Source organism: Heliconius melpomene, chromosome 21 (assembly GCF_056956725.1).
Source record: "Heliconius melpomene rosina isolate 202511_hmr_F chromosome 21, ASM5695672v1, whole genome shotgun sequence".
In the NCBI taxonomy this organism is placed as follows: Eukaryota; Metazoa; Arthropoda; class Insecta; order Lepidoptera; family Nymphalidae; genus Heliconius; species Heliconius melpomene.
The window spans coordinates 1,519,757-1,536,760 of NC_140409.1; the positions used below are offsets into that span (position 1 = coordinate 1,519,757).

Genomic DNA, 17,004 nt, shown 5'->3' on the forward strand with positions numbered 1-17,004 from the left:
GTTACTTATTCCTTAGAAAAAACAATTTTCTATTTCCTTTCCATTATTTTACATTTCTTTTACAACTTCAAATCTATTATGCAATCTCTGTATATAATAAAATAGTAAAAATAATTTGTCTGTACATTTAGTGTTTTTGACTGAAATGGATCATAGTGAGATAAAATTAAATTGAATGGAATATTCAATTCAATTTTTGTAATATGCAATCATCTTATTTTACAAAGAATATTATTAATTTTTACCCCAATCCATAATTTAACATTAAGAATGTTTCTGAACGAGTAAATTAAATTATTTATTGACATCAACACACATTTGACTGTAAATTCAGTTTATTAAATAAATAAATATGTAGTTCAAGCGGGCGAAGCCGCAGGGGGTCGCTAGAGGTAAATAAATTACAATAGTTTTTTAAAACTTTTACCTGTTTAATTTTTAATATTAATTATATTTATTGTCGATTGTTATTATGATAATATGATAATTATAGAAATAATTGTTTTATTATTTTTATAATATCTTAAATACCTATACTATATGAATGTGATATTTAAGGAAATAGAAAATAAGGATGACGAAAGCGGGTTTTATACGCGATGGTCCTGGATTCGATTTTTATTAGAGAAACTTTGAATTGAATATGAATCAAAATTAGTTTACCTGTGAATCAAAATTAGCGCGAACTGTGTACTAAAATTAGTTAGCTAACTTGATAGTTCATGGCGTTAATTTCCGCAATATCTTTAAACTGTGCAGAAAGTAGATAACTCTTATCTTAACTCTACAAAAGGAAAAGAATTGAATTTTTTTTTCGAACATGAGGTTAATGCTGGCCCTATTGGCTTTTACACCGGTTGGGTAGGGAGGAGGGTACTCTGTCCCTGAAGAAATGCAAGCACTAAGTGGCTGCCTGTGAGGAAGTCGACGATTGTAAGAGCACACCCTGCGAGACTCGAACCTCGGCTCGCAAGAGCTGGCTATTGATAATGCTCTCCATGACTTTTGAGAGAAGGGAGGTGATGGCAATAGGCAGGTAGTTACATGGATCGGAACCATTGCACCGGGTTAGCACCGGTGTCAACTCAGGAGCACTAAGGGAAAGATGCCATCTGGCCCGCCCGACTTGTGTATGTCCAAAGAGGACAGAGCTCGCCTTACAGCTTTTCCCTTGCGGGGGCGACAACGCCCACTCTGCGACCACGGAATCCACTCTCACGATGTGGCTCGGGTCACAGGGCTGCCCAAAAAATTAAGTAAATTTTCACTTTTATGTATCGTAACTTCAATTTTGCTAATAGGAAACTCAATACAGTAAGTAAAAGTGATCGCTCACTATTCTGTGCGCGTGCGTAACACGAGATACATACTAAGTCTAATAATTTCTACTTCTATTATATATTAGTTGGGTTCGATTTTTATTTTAAAATTAACTTTTTTAAAAAAAATATGGATATGGATAACTGACAGATTCTTTCTGAAAAAATATCCTCGAGTGTACGTATATCAATACTATATTATAAGTACAATACATTAAAAAATCATTTTTTTTTAACTATTTTATATTTTTTTAAATATTTATTAAATTATTATATTAATTAATTAACTTTAAGTCTTTCAAATTAGTATTATTACAAAGGCATAACAAACAAGTAATGTAATTTAATTCTAATGTATATTATGCAGTAAAAACCAGGTCAAAGCGTGTTGATGGTAATAGACGCGATATGTATATATACGAGTAGCATGGTAAAACAAGAGACACAACACTTAGTGTTAAGACAACTATTTCTTCGCTTTTTTGTCCGAATTTGAAACAATATATGTGTTATACGACGGAGTTCAACTCCACATTTTACCTCATGCAAAGCAAACAAATGAATATAATTAATTTCCTCAATGAAATTTAAACCTACAATGGTCAGAATTTCTAGAAAAGAATAAATCAATGAACGATCGAACATATAATATACTTAATCATCAATAATCAAAAGTAATTTTCAATGTATGAAAGCCTTGTAGCAGTTAACCTTCGTATAATTTATTAGTTAAAAATTTTAATGACGGATATTAGTGAGTTCCTATAACGAGAATTCGTTCCTAGAACGAGAATTCTTTTCTCTATATCGATGTGTTCATGATGTATTTATATAGAAGTGACCGATCACTTAGTCCTTTTCTTCTTTCTGTATTTTATGAGACCAGTGACGGCACAAGCGTGTGACTGTAAACAATTTAACAACTAAAGAGAAAAATTAAAAATCCTATTGTGCCTAGTTACTGTAGGAATTTCAAGACATCCTCTTTTAGTGCTCCCCTACGCTCCCTAACCTACCTGCATGCGACATTTCAGATATGTAAATCTATTCTACGTCTGTCAGTTACTCGGTAAAGGGAACTTTAACTTTCAAGCTTCATTCCGGACAAAGCCAAAACTGGAGAGAAATAAAACTCTGTTTTCCATCCTCGGGCCGAATGTTAGATATTGCGTGTGAGTGGCGGAATTCAACGCCGCATTTTGAATTGGTAAAAAAATTAATATGAATTTATCAATATGGTTTTTGGAAAAGTAATTTTAATGCTATAGTTTTATAAAAGGACAAATGCGCAATGTCTCGAAGGTGAACGGTGTCTTAAAACTGGGCTATCTATATATAATTGCCTACTCTACAAAATACTTAAAAATAAAAAAAAATAAAAAAAAAATTAGATCACTTTAGCTTAGCGCTGTATAACAGCTGTAATTTACATATACGTACATAAAAATTAAAATTACTTTCATTTTCGCCTTAGCTTTATGTTTTTACTTCTCCTATTTGTATCTAATTTTATAACAGAAATACCTCAACACGCAATGCCTCGAGAATTCGGCGGAAAGTCTTAATATTATTTATATATATTAAAAAATATATATTATATATATATAAATTATATATTATATATATTAAAAAATAATAAAAAAATACTATGTTTCTCTACCAACTTTGCTATTCAGAAAAAATCTAGGTAGAATAGATAAGTTAAAAAAACCATAACATATTTGGCTAAATTATTGATAGTAGAAAGTAAAAGGTGGAGGAGCGAGGAGCGAGGGGCGAGGGGCGAGGGGATGGCGGAAGAGCGATGATTGCCGTACTCTCTAGCAGTCGCACTTTCCTTTTCTTATTGTGACCTGATATATATTAAAAAATATTCTTTTAACCTATTCATTTTAAATTTTATATTAATTTATGTATGCTTATGGTTATGTATATTAAGGGTTATTATTTAATTATATGTTTTTATGATCATTTATATATAATTTTACTTTTAATTAGTTATACCTAGAGACAAAATTACTTAAGTTTAAGATATTTTTTTTCTTAAACAGAATCAAGTTGACATATTATATATTCCAAACACATGTATGTATATTAGATTATTGTGAGTTTTGGTTAGGTTACATAAAAATTATTAATATATCTTAATACTAGTATAACATATAACATAAAAATCTCCTTTTTTAAGTTCCTGAGATTAGTGCGTTCAACAAAACAAACTAGGGCTTTGTGTATACAAATACACATAAATAAATTTAATATGTATATATTCGTAAACATATTGTTATACCGGATGTGTTTTTAATAGATTCAAAAAACAGGCTGCAACCGAAACCTTCGTACGGCCTTAAAGCCCTTACTTGAGCATTAAGTAATAATAGTAATAAATTCAATTTCAATTTAAAACATCTGGAATGTATTGTTTTCTTAAAAATAGATTTTTGACTAAATGTATGTATTTTTATATATAGAAAAATATTAATTAGTATTGACTTTTTTCAGCTTGACGCTGTATCCCGACTATGGGAGGGTAGGTATAAGAAAGTTCTAGTGTTCCTTTCCGTTCCCCAATTTCCGCCCAGGAGCCAAATGATATTAATAAATTTATTTAAATATTATGAAATTAATTTAATAATATTAGTTATAATACGTGATGCAGCAACAGGCGAAGTGAAAGTGATCCGAGACCCACTTAGATGTATAATATATTTATATTTGTTAATTTATATTATTCATAAGAAAGCGAAACTTTAACTAAATGTGACCGACCACTCAGTTTGTTTTTATAATTATTACTTTGAAATTAGTTTGAAAAAAAATACAAACAATATTTTTTTATATATCCGGAAACATTAATCGTCCAAAACTAAAAACTGAACTGACCCCACGATATGAAGATATTATGTATATAATGTGTGTACACATATGTGTGTATATACTAGTATGAGAGTTGACATTGAATCTTTTATATCTCAGGTCAACGAGATCAAAATAGCTTTGATAAAATGTAGCTCTAATATTGTCAAGTTTTTTTCCGACATACCAGGGTAGGCTGAGATAATACAATGTTAGAACACTCCTTACTCCACTTTCCGTCATTTCCTGTACTGCAACTGTAAACGCGATGGTTCTCTGTGCCTACCCTGCTAATACCGAGTTCGAACCCATCATGATCACAAACCGTGCCACTGCGCCATGGCGGCATCAAATTGTCAAGTTTAAAAGTAAAAGTGGTCCGAACGCGGAAGAACAACGGTGTACCCGGTGAAAGTTGCTAAAAGGTCGCCCCGCGCTTTTCCCAAATATTCTAAGTGAAAGTATGAACGCTCGAATTGATAAAAATAACTTTGGTAAGTAACTCGTGCTATCTCGCTCGCGATCATCGCTTTTTCGAGCTAAAACGTTTTAAGCATCTATTTTTTAAAGGTTTTTATTTATATATGTATAGATAGGTACGTAGGCTGTTCCTTATATAGACATCTATGAGTAAATTATACATTTTAGTGATTATATTTTAATATAAAATTAATTAATCGAAAAATATTTTTATTTTTTAATATAAATTTTAAACTTAACATGTATTTCGCAATCTATTCTTGCTTTCGTTAAGAAAAAGTGACCAGTGACCAACAAGCTAGAACAACATAAAAAAATCTGACGTCTTTGTCTTTGTCATTATATTGTTTACGCTCTTAGTACTTATAAGTGTACACTATACCTATTAAAAATAAATATAATTTTATAAGAATTTTGTAATAGAATACTAGTTTTTAGCTCAAGTTAGTTTATATTATCTTATTTATTAAATCAATTAACAATTTTTTTAAAAAAGCTATAGAAAAACAATTAGGTATAGATTATACATTATAATAATGTTATCAAAAATATTTCATTTCAAAAACGGTGTCGTTTTTTATTCATTCCAAAGCGATCGCCTCAAAGAAATTGAGAGAACCCATTGTCAGATTTCGTCTCGTTGAAAAAAACAACCAAAAACAGTTAAGAACTTTCACTAGTAGTTCACTTTCGCGGGCTAAAGCGTTTACGAATAAATAAATATATAATATATCATTCATTTTATAAAATAATTCTGAATATAATTGTGGAATATGTAATTAGATATACATAGATAGATATATTAGATAGCAAGATGCTACACGGTAATCTTGTCTCTGAACCTTATGTTGTATGGCTTCTAAAGTAGCTTCTCAATACATACATTTAAATAGATAGATATCCCGAGTAGTAGTAGTGCAGTATCACGCATATAACGGAAAAAACCAAAAAAACCTAATGTGCATATCACTCTGTTTCCAACGCATCCAATAGCTTGTTGAGTGGCGGAACTGAACGCCGCGCTCTATCCACCAGAGCGAAAAATCAAAAACAAACATACAACCAGCAAGTGTATTTGCGTCAATAACAGATTACTACTAATACATCCGTTTGATAAGTAACCGATCCACACTTTGACCCAGTGCTCCAGCGGTCGACCGGGGGCGATTGTTCTGTGCGGTACGCATAACGAACTAGGGCTTCCTGATACCACTTAATCGTCTTAGTGCCGGGGAGGCGGCCTTCCGCAAACAGAACCTCACGTTAGTAATCCCTTTACTCTTTCTTTTGCGCACGTGGAGATAAATAACAGGAGTGACATTTGCGTCATCAAAAAAAACTTCTTGGTTCTAGTTCAATTCTGTTTTGAAACAATAGTTAAGTTAAATATAGAATGAAATTGTACGAAAAACATTTTGACAATATCATGACGAATATTGGCACAGAAACCACAGGACCAAAAAAAACAAAACAAAACTACCACCAGAACTGAACGCATCACCAATTTAACCGTACAACCATTTCAGGCAAATTTCCGCTCGCGCCACTTTCACTTTCGGGCTGTCGACCAAAGACCAAAAAATTGGCAAATCTGAAATCAGAACTGACCATTGACAAAGACATGCTGCCTCCAGATGTGGTATTGACTCCACCGATCGTCATCCTGGACGTGGCCGTGTTGCAGCTGAGGCAGCGTGGGCAGCGGGGGAGGCGGCGCCGGCGGCAGGAGCTGTGGCGGCGGGGGCGGGCCGAGCGGCTGGCTAAGGGGCTGGTGCTGGTACTCCATGATAACGAGTCACTGATAACACATCGCGGGCGCGTCGTGCGCGAGTGGCGCGGCGTGCGAGCGCGGCGGCGGGCGGCGCGCGAGTACCCAGCGCAGCCCGCCCGAGCGCGCGTGCCCCCCCAAGGCCAGGGAGGGGAACCCGCTGACATGACATAATCACTCTCGCCAATCATAACTATTACGATTATAACGTGACATGTGCACACGCATTGTAAACACACCCACGACCAACACTAGCCCGAGATGCTACTGACCTAAATGTAGCGAAATTTCGGACGTCTGTGTTTTTTCTATATTGACAAAAAAAATCTTATTATTTCATTTTGTTTTTTTTATTAAAAATGGAAACGACTTCTGACTTCACTTATGAAATAGCCCCGAAAAATATTTTATATCGAAAAAACTAAGTACAGTCGTCATCATGCATATATTATCTCCTTACATACAACAAGAACGCTGACGCGTTGAATTCTTCTGTATGGTAAACCGTGAACCACACAAAAATTTCGGGAACAAGTTTTCAATGAAAACCTAAATTAATTAGTCCTTGAAAAATACATAAATCAGTAAATAGCTCAGTTTTATGAGAAAATTGTAAAAAAGGGTAATTTACACGTCACAGTCGAAGCATGCCAGGTGCATCGATAACGGAAGAACAATAGGTGTTTTGGTGAACAGATGTTCAGCTCAGCCTCCCTTTGTTTAAACTTAGAAACAATATTGCAAACATAGAAAACTTCAACACTCGATCATTTCGTAAATTCTTATTGAAATGAAAATTTTTGAAACCTATAATTTTTGTCTTTTTTTTAGCTAAACGCTGTATGTCGCAAAGGGCTGAAAGTAGGAAATGGGATGATTTAACACTAGCTCCTCTGTTAAATGCGGGATACAGCGAGAAGATAAAATGAAACGAATATAAAAAAATGAAGTGACTAATCACTACTTTTTCTATGTGTTCATGTAAAATAGGAACAAAATAGTCATGATTTTCGATTTTACCACTACTCATACGAGTACCAGGTAAAAGTGGTATGAATGTCGGCGTGATGGTTGTATAACATTGTTTACAAAACATTGTAAGTCACATCACTTTACAAATTATATATTTACCTATATTAATATTATAAAGTTGAAGAGTTTGTTTGGTTGACATTAATCTCAGGAACTAATGGTTCGAATTAAAAATAATTTTTGTGTTGGATATTCCAATTATGTAAAGTTGAGGCAGCGACCACAACGGCCTCTATTACTTGTAGTAAAAAAGTTTCACATACACTATTTACCCCAAAGCTACATCCTTAGAGATCGAAATTTGTATAATTCCATCTTAATGGACATTCACAATTTTTAAACTCCTAGCACTTGTTTTAACGAAGTTTCATATCCTCATAACCTCATCAGTGAGCACTTGTATTCTGTAAGTAACTCCCATGCACAATTTGAGACTCCTGTTACTTAGAATAACACATATACATTATCTAGCCCAAAATCATCGGTTAATGATTGAATATCACAAATATCCGTCTTAGGGAGCATAATATATAAATAAAGCCAATGTAAACTTTGAGATTTCCAACACTTGTAGTAACAAAGATTCATACAAATTATCAACAACAAAAAAACTCCTTAGGTGTCGAATATTGTAAATTCTTGTCTTAGTAAGCACATGCGTCCTATCAATAACGTCCTTAATTAATTATGAGACTCCTGGCACTTGAGAATACGATAATAACGAAATTTCATATAAATTGTTAACACACACATTTAGAGGTTGAATTTAGGAATATCAAATCATAATTAAAACCTACATCCTGAAATGTACCCCTGTGCAAAATTTGAGACTCCTATTATTTGTAGTGACGAAGTTAGAGAATGCAAAATTTAAGATTCCTAGCACATGTAGTTTCTGAAATTTCGTGATGAGTGAGTGACCTTTCGATTTTATATATATATATATATATATATATATATATATATATATATATAATATTGAACTATACAACAAACTAACAAATCAAATAACAACATGAATATAATCTGTTTATATTATTAATTAATAATGATCATCATTATTATTAATTATATTAATAAAATAAATTACCATCACGTTATTTAAATGAACGAGGTCAAAGATAATTTTTCTATAATAGTTTAAATATAAACTTATATTGTATATAATATGTAGTAATATAGAAATATTCTGATTGTTAGGTTATTTGGTATAAGTTATATTGAATTTATAGATATAAAAAAAATAAAGTCAGTGCTAAGTTCCACCATACAACACGCGACGTGTCGACAATTGGAAAATTAGAAATTAATTTCATTTAGACAAGCTGTATAGACAGAGGCTTATAGACATACTATTTATTTAAAAAGATTCCATACAATAAGCTATAATAAAATTAAAACGAAAATAAAATGAACAGGAATAGATTTTAAGCCCATAACTGGTTTAGAAATATTCTAAAATGCAATAAAGAAGACAATTAGACATTAAAAATATAAGAAAAAAAATATTTTAACAAATAGTAAAAGAAAAAATAAGAAAAAAATGACTAAGAGTAGGCTTAGTTACCGTATAGCATGTAACTTACCTAATTTTTTAGTCATGCCTTCCGCCAAGATCGAAACCAACAAGGTTCGATTCTCACTTGAAGAAATGAATTATTTTCATTTCACATACTTTCTACAATAATATAAAATCAACTTCTCCGTGCCCAAATACGGAGTACACCTACGCAAAGGAGAAAAAACACGCTGCCACCTCACATAATTGGCCAATTTAAAACGAAGCAAACATTTGACGTATCCATTCAAATTTTTGCTAATGTATTAATAGAAAGTTGCATTTGATAATACGCCAGCGAAGAGAGCGCCTAAAGCACTTGCTTAAATTGTACATTTTAATATAGATAAAATTTCACATTAAAATTCTTAATATGCTTATTTATTTTTTTGTATTTTAGGTAAAACTTATCTATATTAAAAAGTAACGCGGCGTTGAGCTCTTCTACTCAACAAGTAATGTCTCGAAATTTGGGCAGAAAGCGGGTAACGGAGTGTCTAAGCACTAGGCTCCCTCTGCTTATACTACTTTATACAAAATACAGTGTGAATTCGGCCTACCCTGCTGTGTGCGGGATAAAGCCTTAAAACTAAATCTTAAAAAACAACCTCTAAATTCTAAGCCATGGAACAATCACAAGAAAATTCTAACATAGTTTGACAACACATTATACAGGGTTAAGTTACGCTTAGCCAACACGCTATATCTAAAAAAAGTTACCTTTAAAATATAGAACAATGACAACAACAAACTCCGCACTAGGTCTATTATTTACTATAACCTCACGTGTCGCCTCTTATTGCAGAAGTGCAGTGCTCTTATTATTTAATAGAAAGGATTCTCACACTCTAACAAGTATCAGGGATGTGTCTTATATATATTTTTAACCTGCATATAGCAGGGTGGGTAGAAGGAACCTAGTGTTAAGACACTCATTATCAGTGCGGAGAAATTGCTTTAGTGGGCTACAAATCTCTATATATAATAAATCAGTAAAAATATTTTGTCACACAGTAAAAATATTTTGTCAGAAATATTTTGGAACACTTAAAAAGAATATTTTTTATATATATAATAATAGAAAGCAAAAATATTTTTTGAATGTCTTGTCTGTCCGTTTGTCTTTATGTATGATCACGCTAATCTTCGAAAGTACCGAACCGATTTAATTCAAACTTTCACCAATTGCTGTGACTCAACTTAACATTTAAAGTTTTGTTTCATCAAAATTGGTTCATTAAAAAAAAGTTATGGGCATTTGAATGAACTCAAGGCATGAGTTTGCTTGCAAATATATCACAATGCATATCTGTACTTATACTTATAATAAATTTGTACTTAATTGTGATAAATCTGTATTTTTAACCGACTTTTAAAACAAGGAGGAGGTTTTCAATTAAATATTTTCGACTCGATATTCTATTCATTTGATTATTTTGAATTCGATTTCGATATTGGATTATTCGATTCGATTTGGGTATGTTTTGTAATATGAAAAAACACCCAAAAGCCAACTTTTTCTCAAACTTGATACATATTTTAATAGTCTAAAAATAAATGTCATACTGTAATTATGACGAATAAACATTTTATATTAAAATATTTTGTCATCCGTCGAAATTTTCAGTTAATTTCATTGAATTTTCGTGATTGTTACTTTTGCTGTTTTTATTAATAAAAACTTTCGCAATAGAAGCTTGGCAAAGGTGCATTGATTGACCATAAAAGAAGAGCAAAAGATACAAAAAATTGATCATATAGTAGATAATATGGTGGACCGGTTCGTCATTAATGTAGTTGATAATTCCTCAGAATCCTCCGAATTGTAATTAATAATTGAATTATACATTTAGCTTTATGAACCTTTTAGTAAAACGTGTGCATAAATAAATTAAATAGAAATAAAAAAATACGTAAATGTTTGAGAAACAGAATTTTTTGTTTACATATAGTCACCTGCCATAGTAAAGTAATTGACATCAACACATATGTCTGTCAGTCAATTCTGTTTATTAAATGAATAATCATGTAGTTCAAACGGGCGAAGCCGCTGGCAGGCCACTAGTAGTACAATATAAAATTTTTCTATTGTGTTGAAAATTTGTAAATATGCCATACAAGTGTTCAGAAAGTTATAATTAAAATAGTTACTTTATGCACGATGGACACAAGATTTAAAGAAAGTAGCTGGCACCGGATGGAAGTGAGAAGCTCGAGATCGGGATGGATGGTGCTTGATGAGGGAGACCTACATCCAGCAGTGGACGGCGATAGGCTGATGATACATACTAACTTTTTACTTTTACTATATTTTTCTCATAACTTAACCATATTTCCGTCTCTAAATAAATTAAAAATAGAAAAAGAAGAATCCTAGTACAAAGTCATCAATGTTTTCTCTATAAAAGGCAACAAGAGAATATATTTAAAAAATGTATTGATTAATATTAATAAGGCTGTCGTGGCTCAGTCGCACAAACGTGTCTGTAAACACGACGGTAGGTTCAGTTTCGATAAAGCACGGTTGGCAGACGGAACATGGGAACCTAGTGTTTAGGCACTCCATTCCCAATAAAATACTACCGTTTCCTATTTTCCGCCCAATTCTGCACACATAGAATTAAAAATATTAAATATTTCATTTCCGAGCGGGAATCGAACCCATAACGGTCGGGTTTACAGTTAAACCCTAATGCCACCGAGCCACTACGGCCTGTATATTAAGTAGTTCTATATTTTATAATCATTTTCCATTAAATGATTAGAAAATCAATCGTCTTTAGACATTTACATACAATATATGTATATAACGAGTATAATTTAATTTGTAACGTCAGGAAGTGGGGAGAAGCGATAACCCGCCGCTATCGATACGAACTTGAACCCACGAAACGTGTAACTGACGTATAAAACATTGATGAGGATAGTAATCTATAGATATTGTAGTGAAAGCCTAGCTTATTAAAAAAAAGAAAGAGAAAAAAAATGTTAAAATATCTGTTTTTATATATACTGTTAGAAATGATGACCATAGAGGGTCATTACTGGTTGGCACTTTTGAAGGCTGTCAACAGCGAGAGTGATAGAAAAGGATCGCTAACTCTAACTAATATTGTAACTAAACTGCAAAATAATTCCCTTTAGTTGTTTAATAATTATTTGAAGCCTTATTTTAATTCATTTCCTTTCCTACTTTATTTAATATTTGTAACAGTTTCTTAGAATACCTATATATTTTTCTATATTTAAGATATTTAACATTTTTCAGTTATAATTGATTGTTTACTTCTAGTTATATGCATAAGTGACAATATAATAAAATCTAAGAAGCTGAAGTTGACCCATATGTACGAGCTGGTCTGATGATGGAGTCAGGAGCTGAATAGTCAAAGTCTTCAGAGGCACTCGAGTTTTGGCTCATGTAATTTATGGTTCTGCGCACATTCTATATAGGCAGGTTTATTAGTTTTATTTAAACTATATATTTTTAAAATTATGTGTTTTACATAATTTATACTTTCAGAAATACTAACTGAAAGGTTTGTAATGTATTCGTTTGATATAAATTAATGAGGTCACATGTTTTTTCAATAAGAAATATTATTTAAGCGGTTTACCCCAAAATTGTAATATAAGCGCGGAACGGAGTGTCTGGACACTAGGTTCCCGCTATCTAATATATACTCACTGTATCGTATACAACGTGAAGCTGAATTACTTCCCTTTTTAACACTTAAACTTCATTTTAAGGCAACCAATTTGACCTTAACTCTAAAAGCATAAAAAAGAAGCAACTTATAATTGTATTTACTTTATACATATTATAAGAAAACTAAAACAAACCTCTTCAAATGTCCTAGCGCACTACAATCGTCCCAATTGGTTCATTCACATAAAAATTCGCATCGTATTTTTTATCTGATCGCTTTGTCTCGAGAAGAAATGGCCGAAAGTTGAAAGTTTACGAGGTGGGGGGGGGGGGGCAGTTACAGTGGGAGGGATATACAAAAAAAACTTTTACTTTCTCAAAAATATCAGCACTTTCACTAACGAAACGCCCGTGAGCCTCGCACTGTAATACTGACCGTTGGTTTTTTAATAATTATACGATTGAAACTAGGCCTTGTTGCACAATTTAGTTTTATGCTATAGGTATGTTTACTATACTAATACTATAAGTATACTATACTTTGACTATAAAACGTAAAATTTCTGTCTTTTTTTCTAGTTCCTGTAGGTGTATCTTTGAGTGACAATGAGTGCAAACGTAAGTTTGTCGACTTTTATAGGTCGACGATAGTAATAACGACAATGTTGGCATAACTCTCGCACTTGACTCGTTTTTTTATAATACTCCGGTCCAATTAAGGATCTTTAGGTTTTGCCACTCAATTTTAACATTTTTAATGAAAACATTGTAAATAATTTAAATAAGTAAAATGGTTTCTTTATCATTTTCTCTATATTAGATATTACTTATAACATTGCTTATTAATGATTGTAAGAAATGAAGCGAAACTCAGCTGTGAAGAATCAAAAATACGCAGATCAATTTTAATACTGGGTTAGTGAAAGGCCACCTGTTGTACGTGTAGAGCAGAGATGGACAAGTTTTACCAACCAATACCAATTACTAATGAAATACTAACAAAAGTTTGTTTTTTTTTTCAAAATTAAAGATTAATTAATTATTATTTCCGCACAATTTCCGTCCAAATTTGACACTTTACGTACAAGCTGGCGTAACTCAACGCCACGCTTTGCTGAGCGAGGAGACAAAAATATTAAATAATTCATTTTCCCAATCGAGAATCAAACCCACGCCCGTCGCGTTTACAGTCACACACAATGAATGTCATGCATAAAAAATAAACTCGTTCGCAGGATTTTTGTTTTTGAGCGAGAATCAATCGCCTAACCAACACATATAAAAGCCGCATAATTTCGAACTTAACTTAAATAAGAGGAGGTCGAGGTCAAATAAAAAAATATGTTAATTATCATCTTTCGAACAAATGGTCCTACCACTAGTAAGAATGAATCTTTTAAACTTTCCCTAACCGCTGGACCTGCCAACGTGCAGTCGAGCTGTCAGGAGTACTGGTTCGAATTGTTTTTTTATGTTGGGTAGTCCAAGCGTCAATCGAAGCTTTAGTCTATATATCATCACGCTTCGACCAGTAGGAGAGGTAGACTATTAGAGAACAGGTAGGTAGAGTATTTTTGTACCCAACGCATCTTTAGGTTTTTCTTATAATATAATATAAAGAAAAGATCAAATTTTAAATATCAAAGTTTTTTCGCGACAAAATTGTTATTTTTTATTTATTTTTTTTCTTTAGTTCTTACATTGCCTTTTGAGTAGGTACCTCGTGATGGTATCGATGTAAATGGTTTTTTTCAGCATAGGAATATTTTAAATTATAATTTCAAATATTTTGTCGTTCTATTAATTCATTTTTTTTAATGTTGTACCGTAACTTATTGTTAATGTTATTTTAAGTAATATAAGTAGGTATAGTATACCAACATATAGGAAAAATAGTATTATTTCGATTTTCAAGTGAAGCAAGATATCAGCTTAAGAATATTTAAGTGAGATGCATTTATAAACATTTATAAGTACCTAATGTATATAAACGAAACTTAAAATTAAATACTAACTACCTACCTGCTTAAAGAACATTTAAATTTCAGTAAATTTTAGAATTTTGTAAACAACTTAGGACATTATACGTTCTAAAATATTTAAATAGTATCTTGGTATCGACTTAACCAATGCTTAAATCGAAAAGGATATAAATAAGAAATCAATATCAAGGCTTTTTGTACACGTGCCCTGCCTTTCGATTGAAGGAACGTGCAAAAAGTATAGATATTGCGTATTTTTTAGATTTACAACATTCATACATTCTGATGAAACAGAAGACCGCCATCTAACTACAAGTTGAGAGACTAACGTGTTACTATAGTGTCAACTGATAAAAAATATTATAATTCAATTTCCATAAAAATAATCATAATAAAAAATATATATAAACACACGAAAAGTTTTTTATAAAATTTTCTTACATATTTCGTATATTCAATGGTTGGAGGTTAGTTTCCTCCTCAGAGGATTATATTTAAATTATTTTTATTTCTCCGCTCTCTAAAATTCTGCGGAAAGTGAGTGCCTAAGCTACTAGGTTGTGTGTGGAAAAAGTGTGTTTTTTACCGACTACGCGACGCAAAAGAGGGTAATGTGTTTACCAAACTAAGTATGTATGTATGTATATTTCTTCCTATGTGGCGTTGTAGAGACCAAACGGGTTGATCGACTTTGATTTTTACGTCAATCGATTCATCTTAACCTTGAGAGTGTGAGTGTATAATAACTATACACAAACTTGCAGTATAAAGCATTTCCCAGTAACTTTTGACAGAGAGTACAAAATGGAGAATTGAGTCACTTAATTCTGTCTTCTTTCAAAACTGAAAGTGAATACACGACAATGTAATAATGTAAGAAATATCGTGGGAGCGGAGATATCACAGAGCGGCGTAGACTTCCACCACTCAACACGCTATGTCTCAAAGATTGGATAGTAAACGGGGAACGGAGAGTCTAGTTGCAGCCCTAACGTCTATTAGACATAAGAGTCTATAAATGAATAAATCATCCTGAATCGTTGGGCGAGGGGACACAAATCGTGATAATGGCACTAGATGCAATTCTGCGTGCGAACTAGCGTCTTGCAATTTTCCTTCTTTAAAAGTGCTTATATATTTATACTAATAATATAAATATGCGCGCCATCTCAAGAACTACCGGTATTAATAGGTTTTTTTACTGGATAGCTTAATCGATAGAAAATATGCTAATAAAATTTTAATATTCATGTATTCCGGTCAAATATAATACAAGTGAGGCGTTAAGTTACGCCACTCAATCAGGAATGTCTTGAAAACACTACAATAGAGTCCACTTCAAAACATAAATGTTACGAAATTTTTGTACCCGTCGAACACGTAATTTATTTTAAATAAAAATTACAAAAAATTGTGGTGTTTTTTGTGGACAGGTTCCTTTTTACATCAGAAAGTAAGATTACCGCCTGCTACATATAATATCCTACTTTCGCCTCACATTCCATTTCTTATAACCCGAGTGAATATTTTAAAAGGCTTTCTTATTATTAAGGCTTTACATTCATTCCATTTTAAACTATAATATTATTTCGTGAGAAAATAATCTTAGCTGAGTAAAGTTCGACTGGTTACGAATTCAATGACCATTCAAGGAAAAGTAAAATATCTGCACGATGAGGGACTGTAAATGCGACAGATTGTGGGTTCGATTCTTACTTACTTATTTTCTTGAAAAGGAGGTTATCAATTCGGCTGTTTTTTTTTTTTTTTTATGTTTGTTACCTCATAACTTTTGAGTGGGTGAACCGATTTAGAAATTTTTTTTTGTGTTTGAAAGGTGAAGCCTCCCGAATGGTCCCTTTTTTTTTGGTCCATGTCTGACAATGGTATCCATGAGAACATTCCATAAGTCTTAAATTTACAATAGGTATGTGCGCGACAAATAGACGAATAACTCAATGTCGCGCCGACCGATTTTGATGATTCTTTTTTTATTAGAGAGAATACACTTCAAGGATAATTTGGTGAAAGTTTGGTTAGGTTCCGATTATGGGATCTGGTGAAAATTTAGAAAGTTTGTTTTATTTGTAAAAAATTCATTATACTGTAATAGTTACAAGCAAAAACTTTTTAAATTGATGTCAGAAGTGAGACTCCTGATCGTTGCATTTCTTTTCAACCAACCTCAAAAAGTGGATGTTCTCATTTTCAACCAACTTCAAAAAAGGGAGATTCTCAATTCGCCCGAATGCTTTTTATTATGTATGTTCTTGTCAATATACCAAAATGTAACTGCACAAAAATAATACCTAATTAAATAAAGTTTTACATGGGACAACCACAACCACTCGTTGACAACC

The 17,004-nt window shown here is 32.3% G+C and overlaps 1 protein-coding gene across 13 annotated transcripts in view; it reads right to left on the reverse strand.

Moving 5' to 3' along the window:
* Pdp1 (PAR bZIP family member Pdp1) overlaps positions 1-17,004 on the reverse strand; it is a 147,384-nt gene that overhangs the window by 18,213 nt on the left and 112,167 nt on the right. For 3 of the 13 annotated variants that reach the window (XM_085205802.1, XM_085205801.1, XM_085205800.1), the window contains exon 1: positions 6,264-6,531. The exons of 7 other annotated variants lie outside the window; for them this stretch is intronic. In XM_085205802.1, coding sequence (XP_085061928.1) covers positions 6,264-6,441 — 178 coding nt within the window. In that variant the 5' untranslated portion in view covers positions 6,442-6,531. Of the gene's footprint in view, positions 1-6,263; positions 6,533-17,004 lie in introns of those variants that run through there. 3 more of the 13 variants (XM_085205797.1, XM_085205795.1, XM_085205803.1) reach the window with 2 other exon arrangements.